At 35.2% G+C, this 16587-nt stretch overlaps 2 protein-coding genes across 2 annotated transcripts; one reads left to right on the top strand and one right to left on the bottom strand.

Moving 5' to 3' along the window:
• Positions 1 to 639: 639 nt before the first annotated feature.
• Positions 640 to 7524, bottom strand: LOC141439324 (succinate--CoA ligase [ADP/GDP-forming] subunit alpha, mitochondrial-like). The gene is made up of 4 exons (XM_074103607.1): positions 7413 to 7524; positions 5340 to 5716; positions 2783 to 2977; positions 640 to 864 (listed from the first exon to the last, which is right to left on the bottom strand). Exons 1-4 carry the CDS (start codon positions 7447 to 7449, stop codon positions 655 to 657), a joined length of 819 nt encoding a protein of 272 aa, XP_073959708.1. The 5' UTR covers positions 7450 to 7524; the 3' UTR covers positions 640 to 654.
• Positions 7525 to 7721: 197 nt separating this feature from the next.
• Positions 7722 to 16340, top strand: Gmppb (GDP-mannose pyrophosphorylase B). Its single transcript, XM_074103606.1, has 6 exons — positions 7722 to 8201; positions 8281 to 8523; positions 9283 to 9412; positions 10235 to 10396; positions 11801 to 11965; positions 12677 to 16340. Exons 1-6 carry the CDS (start codon positions 8028 to 8030, stop codon positions 12910 to 12912), a joined length of 1110 nt encoding a protein of 369 aa, XP_073959707.1. The 5' UTR covers positions 7722 to 8027; the 3' UTR covers positions 12913 to 16340.
• The last annotated feature ends 247 nt before the right edge of the window (positions 16341 to 16587 follow it).

Below are 16587 nucleotides of genomic sequence, written 5' to 3'. Positions count from 1 at the left end.
GGTAGTAAGTGTTTTTGCAAATAAAAAAATAAACACATAACAGTGTATGAAGAAAAATTACAAAATTATAAAATAACAAAAATTAGGTATAATTAGTGAAGACATGTTTTCAAAGGGATCACAAGAAACTTCATTCAAATAAAATGAAAATTTATCTAACAAACAACCAACAAGAATCAATTTCAAATTAGGTAACATAGATATAGCTGTTGTTTGTATTCAGCGTTTGTATTGGCTTGATTTGCTTTTTACAGACATAATCTTTCAATTACGGAGTTTTCGAACCTTGTACCAATTTAGACATGACAAAATTGTGAATGCCATGATAAGTTTGGTGAATTTCCATGAGAATCTAATAAAATCCTAAAATTTTAATTCTACTGCCAGACTACACAAGCAAAGCCGCAGGTAAAAGCTAGTAAAATCTGGGCCTATATACATTCGTCCCACTGCAGGGCACAGGCCTTCTCTCAGAATGAGAGGGCTTGGGCCGTAGTTCCCACACGGGCCCAATGCTGACTGGGCCAAGAAAATATTGAAATAAAAAGTAAAAAAATATATTCAGCGGCACAAAATTTGGCTCACTCTACATTCAAAATTAAACGACCTATTACTGCATTCATTTGAGGGCCAGATTTTTTGCCGCTCAGTATATTACTTTACATAGAGAATTAATATGATTACCGTGTTGTGTTTGATGAGGTATTCCGCGGCCATTTCCTCAGCGTTGCCTCCGATCTCGCCAATGAGGATGATCCCCTTGGTCTCGGGGTCGTTCAGGAACACTTCCAGGCAGTCGATGAAGTCGGTGCCATTGAACGGGTCACCCCCGATGCCCACACAGAGTGTTTGGCCCAGCCCAGTCTGGAAAACAATGAAAACATTTGATTATTAAGATTTAGATTCATAGAGAAAATTCAAGCGATCAAGGTTTCTACAAACAGGATAAAATAAATATCCAACTTTGATTGTATTGTTTTAGTCCCAAACATGACATCTGCTTTTATTGGGATCTAGTTAGAGATATTTCTTTTGGGGCTTATCCAGGAGGCCTGTGCACAGCAGTGGGACGTATACAGGCTGGAATGATGATGATGATGAACTACAAAGTGGTTTTTTTTTGTTTATTGACAAGCACAAAATGCAATCTTCAAAAACCTACAAAGAAAATTACGTCAGATTTACGTAATTTTATTTCACTAGTGACACTACCAATACACACTCATCTATGGACGCTACTACACGCGAGGTGATAACTCAATTTTATACTGCATTCATATCTGTACCACAACGTCGTGTTAAAAGATGATGCAAATTAACTGTTAAAACGTGTCTTATTTTGTTTCCTCCAATTTGCCATTTTGAGCTCCATCTTTAACAAGCTAAGGCAATTTACTCTATACTATTAAAACATTATCTGTCCGGGTGTCCTTAATGATATGGCATGGCACGCCACTTCTTGCAAGGAGTCCGTGTTTCCATGGAGACATGGTTTCGAATACACCCATTATTGGGTCACGTCATTATGTATCATGGGTTCCTCCACACTTACTAGTGGTAGTTACACTTAATCGTCATTCAACTCAATATAAAACATTTGTGGGGATCAGTCCTGGATTTGACAACAGGCCGTCTATGCCGAGGACGAGAAAATTATTATTTTACAAAGGTACATGGGTCGGCGGAAATAAATAGGCCTACATCCTTTAAAAACCTAACCATAAATATATTTTTTTAATACAAGCTTTTTTACTGACTGTACTTTTTCTTGAGTGTACTTGCATTGTCACCCAAACTACATTTGCATACCAAATTTCAAGTTGATGATATTAACCGTTGAAGAGTTCCGTCCTGCGGAGACGATCCTGGCTGGACTACCAGGATGTCACTACTAGATTATTGTATTGTCACGCGATTTACATAAGTAATCCAAATTTCAAGTCAATCTGACTACTGGAAGTTGGTCAAATTTAACTTGCAAGATTTGATTAAAGACAGACAGACAGACGGACAGACGACGGGACAGGTGAAACTAAATAAAAGTTTGTAAAAATATAATCCGGCACTGGTGGGGATAGACTACAAGAGAGATGTTTCTCCAGGCAGCTGTTATGCCTGGGAGCCGAAGTCCGAAGGAATAGTGTTGAAAGTTGTATATTGTGGCCGAGTTGAGCAACTTCAATGGCGCGATTTAGGATTTGCAGTTTCTATATTTGCTCACTAGGTGGCGCTAGAAATTGCTACACATTTATAGAATCATTGGTATGCCGAAAAGTGTATATATAGCACTAAAAATACATTACAAATAGTACATTAATCACACTAATAACAACTTAATAACTTAAGTCTGGTCTCCTAATTCACGTTAACACTCGTATGACTTTCCGAGTTCCAGCCGCCATAGGGGTAGCAAACATACCTTAATTAAACTTCTTGGTGTTGAGTGAATTGCAAAACTAAATAAAAATGGAGACTGCCAGTGAACCCTGCACCGTCGAAATTAAACTGTTCCAAAATTATGTACTTGTAACTGGTTGTAACAAAAATGTTAAGGGCCACCAGCTGATCCTATGTTGAAAGTGGGTGATAGACATACGAACTTAAAGTACGCGGTTTTAAAGTTTGCGAGCCACGAGCAAGATTTCAAACCGGTTGGATCGCCGACGGTTTTAAAGTACGCGTACTTATGGTGACACACAGGCGAAAAAGGTCGTCGAGCCATTAGTACGCGTACTTGCTCGTACGTCTGTCACCCACTGAAGAGTGGTTAATGCATACTTACTAAAGTAGTCTGATGGCAGGCTTCATAGGTGAGTGTACCAGAACGTGAGACAACACCAATGCAACCCTTCTTGTGGACAGCAGCGGGCATAATGCCGATTTTGCATTTCTCTGGAGCTATGATGCCGGGACAGTTGGGGCCGACCAGCCTGGACTTGCTCTGCCTGAGGAGCGCGTGTTTCACTCGCACCATGTCCTGAAAATGAATAAGGATATTTAAAGAAAAAAGGAGGGAATGTTGTGTGAAGTCAATATAAATCTATATGTACTTATAGATAGGCTATCTTTAACCAGAGCACGCGCTAGAATAGTAGATTGATAACCAAGGGTGGAAAGTGAACCATTTCACCACAATAGTTCGAGGGGAAATGGTTAATTTCACCCGAGTTAAGACACTACTTTTCATTTCGATTGTGAGTAAAGTAAAATACTACAAAAAAATTAGAATAATAATAAATTGAATTTATTTATATCCAACCTCCAAGGGTACCTTTTCGACCTGGCCACATGCCACGGCTGACTATAAAAAAAAATCGAGTTCGTCACGACCAAGGAGCTTATAAACAAAACTGGAGGTTGAACGCCGAACGAAGAAGTCTGACCTTTATTACTTATTTATAATATATATTCCATCTCTTTCTTTCACATTTCACGAATGACTTCCATCTCTTCCTTAACCTAAGTAAAGAAAGAGATGAAATATGTTCGTGACGTAATAAAGATCAAATTTCTTGTTTCAAACGGATGTTCGGCGTTCAATCTCCAGTGTTGTATATAAGCTCCTTTGGTCACGACGTGCATTTCGATGGCCATGCCGAAACTTGAAAAAAAAAAAAGTGTCATTGACGTAACTCAATTATCTTCGACTCCGTGGCTAATCGAAAAATTAAAAAAAAAATTACTTTCCACCCTAGTGATGAAAACGCAATTTTCCACCCGGCTATCTACCCATGAAAATTAAACTTTCCGAACAGGAGAGATGAAAATACCTTTACATTGTTTACAAGAAACATAAAACAATCTTAGTTTGGCCTGAAAAAGGGTAACATAGCAATTTTGAAGCACATTATCATCGATTTAGAATACCCTAGATACCCTGCTAACGCTTAAAATTTGTCTTGCTACAACTGTGCCACACTGCGCTGTCAGGCTTGTCAGTAACGTGTGCTTCGTTATCGGGACAACAAGCATGTTCCGTAAAAAAAGTGCAAAATAATACATTAACGACGTTGAAAAAGGATGGCATATCGTATTTTTGTTAATAGTATAATGTAGTGAATTTGTGGCAAGATACAACTTCAAACTCATTAAAAACATTATTGTTTTTAATTAATTACATACATACATACATATAATCACGCCTTTTTCCCGTAGGGGTAGGCAGAGACCACTTCTTTCCACTTGCTACGATCCTTACATACTTGTTTCGCTTCGTCCACTTTCATTATTCCCTTCATACATGCTTTTCGGTTCAGGGTACTAATTCGGGGGGTTTTAATTAATTTCAATAAGTACTAACCTTCATTTGAAACGTCAAAGCCGTCAATTTGTTACGATTGGCACGCGGCCTAAACTGAATCCGACTTAATAGGGATTGACTTAAGATATACAGTATTGTTTAAAATAATCTTGCCTAAAAGCGCGATGGTCTTATTTTGTATTGTCATAACCGCCAATCGAGCGCACTCGAAATAACATGTTCTTAAGTACATTAAGTTTGATTTGCCTTAGTAGACGAGCGCACGCACTTGCAACTTAGCGATGAGACATTTTTGTGACTTGAATTTGTAGGCGATAGTGAAATCTAGGGTATTCTAAATCGATGCACAAGATTCACTCAGACAACGCCATCTATTGATTGCAGACGAAATTAAGACGTCACTTTGAAAGCTACTTCAACTTTCTTGGACAGCACCCTCAATTCTTGTTTCAATAGAAAATATGATCACACGGAACATATTAATGGGATACTAAGTTTCACAATGTCTCAATCCAGATTTTTGTCTGTCTGTATGCTAAATTTTATCTAAATCTGTTCAGCTGATATTGAGTTATTAGTTATTGCATAAGAAACAATGATACATCCTTACAATCTTTCTCATTTATAATATGCTGAGCGGCAAAAAATCTGGCCCTCAAATGTACACAGAATTGTTAAGTTTGTATGAAGGGTGGGCCAAATTTTGTGCACCATGTAAATTATAGAATAGAAATTACTATTTACAAACATAATTTAAACAATAAAATATCTCTAATTAAGTAATTATCTATCAGCATACACAAATAATTAGTTAAAAAGCATTAACATAAATAATGGCATCTCTTCAATCACAACAGCTTTAAGTAGGGTTAGCTCGCTTAGACTATTAAAAAAAAATTTGCTTGCTCTATTCTATCCCATAGGAATTTCGAAAAGCTTTTTCTTAGTACTTCTCTATAATCCTTACCTTAAGAATGTCTGCCGAATTTCAAGCTTTCTAGCTTGTGGTCTGTGCATTGTATGTCAGTGGGTCAGTCATATTATTCGATTACAGGGCAGCAGATTAGTATATACATACATGTTGAGGGACACCTTCTGTGATGCAGACGATAAGGGGCACTTCGGCTTCAATAGCTTCGAGGATACCAGCAGCAGCAGCCGGAGGCGGGATATAGAGCACCGATGCATTGGCCCCGGTCGCAGCCATGGCTTCCTTCACTGTTGCAAACACAGGCTTGCCAAGATGTTCCGTACCCGCTTTCTTAGGGGACACTCCACCCACAACTTTAGTGCCATAGTCAAGAGCCTGCTGGCTGTGGAAGGTGCCCTGCTTGCCCGTAAAACCTTGTACAATTACTTTAGTTTCTGATGTTAATGCTAGATTTTTCCTTGTTTGATGGTATGGGTTGCTTCCTCCCCCACATTGAAATCTAACATTTTTGAGGTTGAGACCATCTGGAAAATTGCATTTTGCATTTTTAGTCAAACATAATTAGATAAAGTATCTAATAAGAACAGAGCGAGTGAGTTTCTAGAGTAGAAACACGTCAGTGTAGTGTGGTGGTGGTGACAGATGGGTTTGTGTGATTTGTGTGTGTTCTTACAGTGTGGAGGTAAGGGAACTGCATGAACATGCATGTCTTGCATAAATTTAGCTACCATAAGGTTGCGGGTGAGCAATGAAATTCTTTTAGTTCATTGACATGGACCTCCACAAAGTAATGCCTGATTCAATAAATTCTCTAATAAGATTTAACACTACACTTAATTTATGCATTAAGATTTTTTCTTTTTAGTAAGAACTGATTAATTACTATAATAATTATTATTTCAGTAGAGTACATATGGCAAAATCTCCTTTGTAATTATTTATACTCCATTTATTTTAACATTTGAAACTTAATGGTAAAATTTGCACTTTTTTAAATGAAACAACGAAACTATTTAAAATTGTGTGAACTTCTATACTAAAAGCATAATAAATAACGCTAATAAATGTACATGTAGGTATTTTTAGTCCATTTGTTTGAAATATCGAGAAAGTGTGTTACAATTTGAGTGTTAATTCAAACCTTAAAAAAAATTAAACCTTAAATTAGTATAGTTGTGCATTACTTTTTACAAGCTTTGTTAAATGCTTAGTTGCTTTACCCTACACAAAACAAAAGTACAATAACAAAAAAAGGACAATTTCAACACTAATTTGTAATAAATATTGAGTCTTTTATTAAGTAATTGAATTAATTTATAGGTAACAACAAAGCATTTCTATCTTCAACTACCATTATTTAAATAATAAGATTTATTTGACAGCCCATTATCTGAGAGAACAATGTAGGTAAGTTAATAAATATATGAGTAATTAGGTATATACTGTTCTAATTAGTTCCAAATAATAAAAATAATTAATGCTGAAAAGTTGCTCTCTCATGATGATTCACATTCTAATGTAAAATTATATTTTTCCTTGTATTTTATTTAGGGTTAGTCTTATTTGTCATGTTTCTTCAGATATCTGAAGTTCTTATATAATTGGACTAAAAAAACACAAACTGTTGTATTTATTGTGTGAAACAAACAAAATCTTGTTATTGGACTTTACTATCTAAACCAAAGTCAAACGTGTATTGAAGTTTATAAGGTTGCAAACAAAACATGAGATAAGCTCATACTGTATTTGTTTGATTGATCAAAGGTCAACAGAATGATTGATTCGCAAGCAGCTGAATTGGACAATGACAAAATTGACATAATTATCTTTTGTATAGCCAAAATGTAGTTGTTATTTACTCATAATCAAAGTGTAATGGAAAAAACTCTGAATAGGTGAGATATTTTTAGATGAAGGTCTCGGCGATCATAACTTTAGCCATGATAAATACGACATTGATCGTTTTGTTGCCATATATGATAACCTTATTAACATTCAGATACTCAAAGGTAATAGATATGTGATATAATCCACTTAAATTAATATTAGAAAGTTATGAAATAGGTGTTAATCAGATCGCAAGGTTATCACCGTTAAGTGAACGGAACGTAACGTTGACATTTCGCGTCACATACACGGTAAATACATAGGAGAAAATTATATCCGCGTTCAGCCAGTGAATAGAGATAACAGTAATTATGATAGATTGTCATTAATTACCTTTGAAACGAGAGAAAATCCGAACCGGGACAGCCATTGTAAAATTGTGAGGTGGGGAAGGGAAGGATCGGTAGAGTACTTTGTGACACTGACAGATGACGATAACTATTACGTAACAGATGCGTCCTTACATAAGTATATCATTGATTAATTTTATTCAAATCATTCTACTTAAAACATGTTGTATCGTTTTCTAAAATGCTTTTATTTTTATTGCTTTGAGTTTCTCTCAGTAAAGTATCTTTATAAAATAAGAATAAACTTTAGCAAAACTCATTTATTAATCAAATTATTTTGAACACATTCATTTTGTTCCAGTCACACTTAAAAGCGCTTCTATTTCGAAAATTTTGTCGCATGTAGTGACATTTGTGACGTGACGTGTAATTTCATTAAACTAGTCAGCAGTGTATGTGTAAGCAAGCAAACAGAAGAAAAGGCTAAGAGGAAAATATTTTTTTTGAGTTATTATTGTATATCTAATGCAATAATAGTTACTAATCTAAGCGTCTAAAACAAACTTCTGGTATACATTTTGCAGTAAGCTACCTTAAACGTCCGCGGTGGTAGCATAATCGATTCCTTAGTTAACACAGTTTTGATCCGGCTTATATTATGTGCGGTACAGACAAGAAACTGGGTGAAATGAGAGCCTTGATCCTAGTTGGTGGTTACGGGACTCGTTTGAGACCCTTAACTTTGAGTAGACCAAAGCCTCTTGTGGAGTTTGCTAATAAACCAATCCTATTGCACCAAATTGAAGCTTTAGTTGAGGCTGGAGTTACACAGGTAAAAATATTGCAAAAACCCAACTATATAACATGCTCACTTTAAAAACAAAATTTACAAGTATTTCATTACTTTTCAGGTCATTTTAGCTGTGTCATATAGAGCTGATGACATGGAAAGAGAATTATTAGAAAAAGTGTCTAAACTAGGTGTGTCTCTGACGTTTTCTCATGAAGTGGAGCCCCTGGGGACGGCAGGGCCTATAGCATTAGCAAGTAAGCTGTTAAGCAAGAGCACAGAGCCATTCTTTGTGCTTAACTCGGATATCATTTGTGATTTCCCATTCAAAGAACTTGCAAAGTTTCATAAAAGTCATGGAAAGGTAAAGTATACTGTTTAAATTTTATTGATGCAACAAATACCTACTTTAAGGAATTAAAATTTCCTCATAATTTTACTTTCATTGCCAGAAGGCCTAGCACAGACAATTTCACTGTTTTTCAAACCAACTTCAAAATTTGTTGGTATTTTTTTTTCTGTTCTTTACCTCGGTACTCTTTCACTTATGAACTGATTTAGATTTTGGTTCCATTAATATTTGAAGTACAACTACTATATTAAACTCTTATCTCTAAGCTTTTGTCCAATGGATTATTGCATATAACTTGTTAGTACTAGTTTATAAGTGCTTCTGATAACAAGCCTTACCTACTTTGTTATCTTTCAGTTAAGCAACTATACATAACTATCCACTACATGGTTTCAATTGTAGTATTATTATGCAAATAAATTCAAACAAGTTACCTTGATGTTACTATCTAAGTAATTGCAATGATTGTTGTATAGTTAAATTACTGGTTGCAGACTTGTTTATAAGGTAAAGACACATTTCAGGCAGGATATAGAAAAACAAAAAAATCACATTCACTCAAATTAAACTTTTTTTTTGTCATTACCATCTCAGAAAATAATATTAACTAAATAGATGCTCAGGGCTAACTTATGAAGACTACCAGTGTTAGATCTAGTTTGATAAATGTTCTTGCGACTTGTCCTTCTGCTGCGGTAATATAGGATGGTAATGATTTTTAGTAAAGTAGTAAAAATATTTAAATATTCATCTTAATGTTTTATGTTCCAGGAGGGAACGATAGTAGTTACTAAAGTTGAAGAGCCTTCTAAGTATGGTGTGGTTGTATACAAGGAAGATGGACAAATTGAAAGCTTTGTGGAAAAACCCCAGGAGTTTATATCCAACAAAATTAATGCTGGTAAATCCTTTAATGTGTGTCAACTAATTTTAACTCATCACTCTTCGAGTCCTGAGGCCGTACTTTAACGCGCAGGCACCCACAATCGCATTCACCAACTTCACTCTCTGTTTCTACCTGCATTCTATACCAGTGATGGGCAAAGTACGGCCAGCGGGCCAACTCCGGCCCAAGAAGGGATGTAATCCAGCCTGCCGACGTTCCTTCAAAGTGAATAATACCCACCTATAATGGCATCACAATATAATTTCATTATTTGGCAAAAATAAAAATAAAATAGAATGGTGTAATCCTTGCCCTCCTCTAAAATATCTGTAACTTTCTGGCCCCCGAAAGAAAGAAAGTTAGAAACTTTGCCCACCACTGTCCTATACCATGTAATAGAAAGAAGTAGTGGAAACTGTTGTGATTCCAAGTGTATTAGACAGTAAGACACCTGCTTTGATTTCATGGATATAGTAATTTGAAGATATTTTAAAAGTACTCTCTTTATCATACCATCAGTTTTTTGTCCCATCAATAAAACTGCTATTTTAAAATGGCCTGATAATGTGCGTTTTTTGTACGCGTATAGTTTTTTGTGCATCTGAGCTTACACGCGCGCTAGATCAAACCGAACGCGCGTATTCCTGCGTGTTAAACGAAGAAAACAAAGCCAAATCTGTACGCGCGTACACACGCTTCAAAAAAAGAGCTTATTTGCACATAAAACGCTAGTCTGAAACTGCACTTAAACAGTTCAAGGTATATCTGTTATAGCATTTAACAAGAATTCATTTTATAATATTTTATTAAATTTAAATAATATTTTTTGTTATTCAGGCATGTACATCTTGAACCCATCAGTTCTAAGCAGAATAGACCTCCGTCCCATGTCGATAGAGAAGGAGGTATTCCCGTTCATGGCCAAAGATGGTCAGCTGTTAGCCATGGAGCTGCAGGGCTTCTGGATGGATGTGGGGCAGCCTAAGGACTTCCTTACTGGTAAACACTGTTGATTCATTCAGGGAGGAGGCCTTTAACCTGCAATGGGCAAACCTTAATTGACTGTAATAACTAATTCAATATTATTATTAGGCATCGGAGTTTTCATCGTTGGCGAGCCATGGAGTTGGCATTAGCAATAAAATACAACTCCTATTCATACACATACTCATTTATTTAATTCTAAAATCCTTTAATAGCGATCGTGAGTAAAAATCGTGAGTGATAAATAAAATTATTTTTCTATTAGATTACAAACTCATAAAGCTTCAAGTATTTTAACATACAACTGTACAAACCCTGAAACACAAATAACATCAATAATGTTATGTACTGGCCAATTACGATTACGTAGTATGTGTCATTTGCCATTCACTGACAATTCCAGACATATCAGATATTTATATTATTATTATCCATTTAGTAGGGAATTAGTTAAGCGACTGCGAGTATTGATTGGATCATTTTTGTTTTTCTTATTACTTGTAATGTAACTTAGTGAAAGTAGATAGTTAATGTAAACTAACCTAACCATAAAAAATTCATTTTTAAAAATACAAGCTTTTTTGCTGACTGTACTTGCATTGTCACCCAAACTACATTTGCATACCAAATTTCAAGTCAATGCTATTAACTGTTGAAGAGTTCCATCCTGCGGAGACGATCCTGGCTGGACTACCAGGATGTCATTACTAGATTATTGTATTGTCACGCGATTTACATAATTATTCCAAATTTCAAGTCAATCTGACTACTGGAAGTTGGTCAAATTTAACTTGTAAGATTTGATTACAGACAGACAGACAACGGGACAGGTGAACTAAATAAAAGCTTGTAAAAATGTTGTATGCCAAAAACTTTGCTGATTGTGCTGGTGTGTTTGTAAAATACATATTGTAAAAGAAAGTAAATACCGAATTGTAACAACTATCTATGATGTACCCAGTCTACAATAAAAAATATTTGATTTGAGACATTATTATAGGTAGGGATGATGGTAAAAAAAAAGTCAAAATAATTTATTTGGTAATGATGAAATTCTATTGATTCTTCTCCTAGAGTTGTTTAGTAGGGTAAATGGAAGGACTTTTTAATTCGGACTTAGCATCAGTTTTATGGGAAACCATTGTGCATTGCATCGCGGTATCAAGTAGGTACGAAAGTTTTGCAGTAAGGGCAGTACTCAAGCTGTCAACTCATTTGTTCAATAGCGAGTGTCGTAAAAAATTCTAAGTGTTGTAATAACTGACGGACTACAGTTAGATTATTTATTAGAAAATATTAACCATGTATTTTTTTATCGTCAGTTAAACAAAAAATTATGAGTTACTCAAAGTTTGTTAAATGATGACTCATTGGTGGAAAAACCAGTATCTGTGATAACTTTTTAAACATTGATTTCAGGAATGTGCATGTACCTAAACAGCCTGAGACAAAAGAACTCGAACAAGCTCTACGACGGGCCCGGAGTCGTCGGGAACGTCCTGATCGACTCGACTGCCACCATCGGCAAAGGGTGCCGGATCGGACCCAACGTAACCATTGGGCCTGACGTCGTTATTGAAGATGGTAAGGGTCTAAGGATTACCTTAAAAAAAAGTTATTTTTTTCTATTTAAAGTTAATTATTTTGATGTAAGGTAACATTCCTAATACCTTGAAAAATTTACAATATAGTACAAATTCAATTGAAGTCGTATTTTATTTGTTTAATAATTATTGAAGTTGTAAAGAATTTTAGTCGTTTTTAAATTAATCCCTCATAGCTAAACAATATAAACGATAATTCATTTTGTAGTAGCGTATCTAAATGAGGATTTTCTTTTACAGAGGCGAAATATCGCTAGATGGCGTTAATATCGTGAGGTCCGTTTGACGTTTGCTCGTGATTGGTTAAATAACTAAATTAACCAATCGCAAGCAAACGTCAAACGGACCTCACGATGCTAACGCCATCTAGCCTTATTTCGCCTCTGTGAAAACCCACATTTAGTGGAGCCTAGGGTAAAGAATTGGTACTTAATGAGAGCTACAGCCCCCCCCCCCCCATAATAGATACTTTGTTTTTTTTTTTTCAAATTCCGACGAGTTAACACTAGTATACAACTATTCATCTATATTTGTTAGTTTCATTCAGGCAATCAGTAAAATATCAAAATCTCACATGGCCCTCAATTTATTTGCAAAATAGTTTGGGCGGCCAATCTTTCTTCACAGCTCTAAGTTCAGCCCTGAGTGCAGGCATTGAAGTTCTTGTAGTAATATGAGTTTGTTCTTTCAGGCGCGTGCATAAAGCGCAGCACGATCCTCCGCAGCGCATGCGTCCGGCAGCACGCGTGGCTCGACAGTTGCATCGTAGGCTGGCGCTCAGTCGTCGGCCGCTGGGTGCGCATGGAAAACTGTACAGTGCTCGGCGAAGACGTTATAGTGAAGGATGAACTTTATGTGAACGGGGGGCAAGTGTTGCCGCATAAGTCCATCGCGCTGTCAGTGCCGGAACCGCAGATTATTATGTAGTGTGCGCGGGGTTTTAAATTTTTGTATAGGTTGGCGCTTTTTGAGGATTGTGTTTGTGTGTCGTGGCGCTTCAAGTGTGGAAACAGCAGTAAATGTCCTTAGTGTTGCCGATTGAGAGTCGACTATCGATGATTAATATCGATAGTATCGATACTATCAATAGCTCATAACAAGGCATACTATTGAATGAGTACAAACTATCTATCTATACAATCGATAGGCCTGTCGATTTAGTGGTATTTTTCAGATGAAAACTTTTGTTAGTAAAATTATCGATTGTTCGGCAGCACTAGCGTCCACTCCGTAAATGTTAGCTGATTTTGACCAACTTTTGACGGTAAGGGGCTGTTTCACCATCCATTGATTAGCGTTAACCGACCGTTAAATGTGAACAAATAAAGACGGCATCACACCTAACCGCCAGTTAACACTAATCAATGGATGGTGAAACAGTCCCTAAAGCTATTTTAGCATCCGTTTTTTCCGGTTAAAATTATTTTCAATATAATATCCCGCTTCAGCGTCGGTCCTGAGCAAGAGAAGCGAACGCTTTAGGCTCCAGATAGCAAGCATATTTTTCAGTTTCCAGTGCAAAAGAAAATTTTGATGGCACCTTTTGAGTGGCGCGGAAGCGGTGTAGACAATCTAGCTCTACTTTAAACCGGCACTGTATCTCTTTTGGAGTTTTTCTACGAAATTAATTTCGACTATTATCTGTTTAAATATTTAATCAATATAAAAAAATTAATCAATCAATTTTTGTTCTTGTCAAAAGTTGGGCCAAATTAGTGAGTGGGGGAAAACGGTTTTTACCGTCTGTATACAGACACTAATTTTCGCTTTTACAGTCAAATGCAAACATATAGATACGGCCAAAGTTACAAAAATATGTATACACGACTTTATGCACTTAACATTAAGGTCGTGTATACTTACATATTTTTGTAACTGGTCGTGTCGATATCTTTGCACTTGACTGTATCACAAACACAATACCCTTAAGCGTGTTTGTAAAGCAGATAAAGTGAAATGAATTCTACTGTTCAGAAATGCCTAAATATAAAACCTAACGCAATTGAGGATTCGTTGTTCTCTAGAACTTTTAAGGTGTTTATTATAAATTCAGCAAGATGCAACGGTAGTGTTTTAGTTGCCATCTATCTCAGGACCTAGAATGCTAGACGCTAGGTTTTATCGTTAACCTAAAGCACATAGCATAAGATAAAGAATGGGAAGGGAAGAAAAGAGAAAGGGCAATTTATGGTTATTTATGACCGTGATAGACGCTACCGCGCTAGAGTCTTTGGTGCTGATATTACCTAAATATACAAGACGCTATTGTATGTTCAAGTGTACATACTCCGAATACACTAAATATTTTTTTACACTAGGTACTCAGATCTTGCTTGGATGCCTAATAAGCTATTATTTAAAATTTAGTCTCAAAATGTGGATCGGAATAATATGTATCGATACTGACAATACCTTTTTATTTTTGAAAATATGATATTGTAACTTGCACAATAACATTTTAAAATGGCTGAATTTAAGCAGCCAGATTTCCAGTAATTATATATATTGTTTTATTTTAAGATTTTATGATATACTTAAAATTCAAATAATTATTTTGTAAGCAGGATTAATTATTGTTTACTTCGGTACTATTTTTAATTTACTTGGATGAATACTTCGTTACTTTTTTTAATTTTAACTGTCACTTGACATGTATGTAGTCAAATGAATGATCATTAAAGAAAAACTAGACAATGATGTAAACATAAAATGATTGAACCTACATCTTTTTTGCTAAGTATGGTACGATTTAGGTAATTATATTTTGTGGGCAACGAGATTAAAAAAAATTGCCTTTTTAGGGTTCCATAGCCAAAATGGCAAAAACGGAACCCTCTTATAGTTTCGCCATGTCTGTCTGTCTGTCTTATCTGTCTGCCCGTCCGCGGTTTTGCTCAAGGACTATCAATGCTAGAAAGCTGTAATTTTGCACGAATATTTATTATGTAAACTATGCTGTTTGCAAAATATTCAACTTTAAAGTGCAAATTTTCATTAAAATCGAGTGTCCCCCCCCCCCTCTAAATCTAAACCGGTGGGTGGAACAATTTGAAAAAAATCAGGATGGTAGTAAGTATATTAAACTTACAAGGAAAACTATAACGGTAAAGTTTTCTTGAGAATGATTAGTAGGTAGTTTAAGAGTAAATAGCAGCCTATAAAATATACCTAAACTTCGAATATTCCGTACAAAATACGAAATCCTTAGAAGAATATTACTTATTTTTTTCGTAATGGCTACGGAACCCTATTTCGGGCGTGTTTGACACGCTCTTGGCCGGTTTTTTTCGATAGCGTTCCTTTAGTTTTTTTCAAAATGATATTTAGTTTGACGCTATACTTCTGTATAGTCTTACATTAGAAACACAACTGAATTTTATAGCAATTGTAATATTATTTTAACATTCATTTTCAACATACAAGTCTTAGTGACCATTTATGTGTTAAACATTACATACGTTATTACAATTTTATTTATTTATGGAGACATAACTATTAATATAAATTTTGATAACTGTAGACATTCCTTTGAATATTTCGTTTATCTCAGATTAAATATTATTTTCATATACTTTTATGCATTAGCTATATATACTTGAAATAGGTACGTTAGAATTTAGAATTATCGCGTTACTGTGACATAGTGACCTTACCTTATATTTTACTTACCATAATACGTATGTAATATACTCATAGTAAAACAAAAAAAAATCTGCGCAAAAAGCCGTAAAGTTTAATCATCTATTTGACAGTAATTTATCGAAATATGACTTAATTTTTTTTAAACATACATACAGTTCATACTAACACACCACAAGAGTGCTTACCAAAATGTAGATTATATACGTAGCGGCAAAAAATCTGGCCCTCAAAATGTTTGCGGTAATTTTGTATGGAAAGTGGGTCGAATTTTGTGCCACTGAGTATATGTATATAACAGACGGATGTAGAACTATTTTTTTTTCACTTATTTAGATTAGTTTCTTTTTTATGCCACTTGCTTTACTTGCCAGACAAAAAGAATAATCAGGCAACATTTTGCAAGGTAACCCCGCCAATCCCACACTATAATGGTCCCATTATGCAACCTTTTTGACCTTATCTTTATCAAATTTCGATTAAAAAAATTACAGATGCACGTGCGCGGGATGCTTCGATAATATAATATATAAGGTGGGATGCGATGCGATACAGTGGCGCCATTAATTTTAATTGCTGACGAACCTTAGACAAATTAAAAGTACTTTCTCTGTTATTTTGTACATTTAATGCTGTTCTTCTATTTTATACCAAAATTAAATTTAATTACATTGTAATAAGAATAGTAAGAATTATTAAATTTATTTGAAACTAAATTACTATTTTCTTCCATGACATAAACCTGAGTGACCCTGTTGTTTGTTTGCCTTTCTTATGTCACTCATAAACATAAAATAAACAGAACTAAAACAGCTAACCAAGTATGTAGCTGCAAATGATAAAACTGAAAAAGAAGTTGTATTCGTTTTTGTTATATTTCATTTTAATACAAGGTTTATGTATTCATTGTACTTTCGTTGATTGTACCCACAGAACCTGGAAGTGTATCAAAATTAACTTGTA

This window comes from Choristoneura fumiferana, chromosome 20 (assembly GCF_025370935.1).
Source record: "Choristoneura fumiferana chromosome 20, NRCan_CFum_1, whole genome shotgun sequence".
NCBI classification, from domain to species: Eukaryota; Metazoa; Arthropoda; class Insecta; order Lepidoptera; family Tortricidae; genus Choristoneura; species Choristoneura fumiferana.
This window is presented reverse-complemented; position numbering and strand designations above follow the sequence as displayed.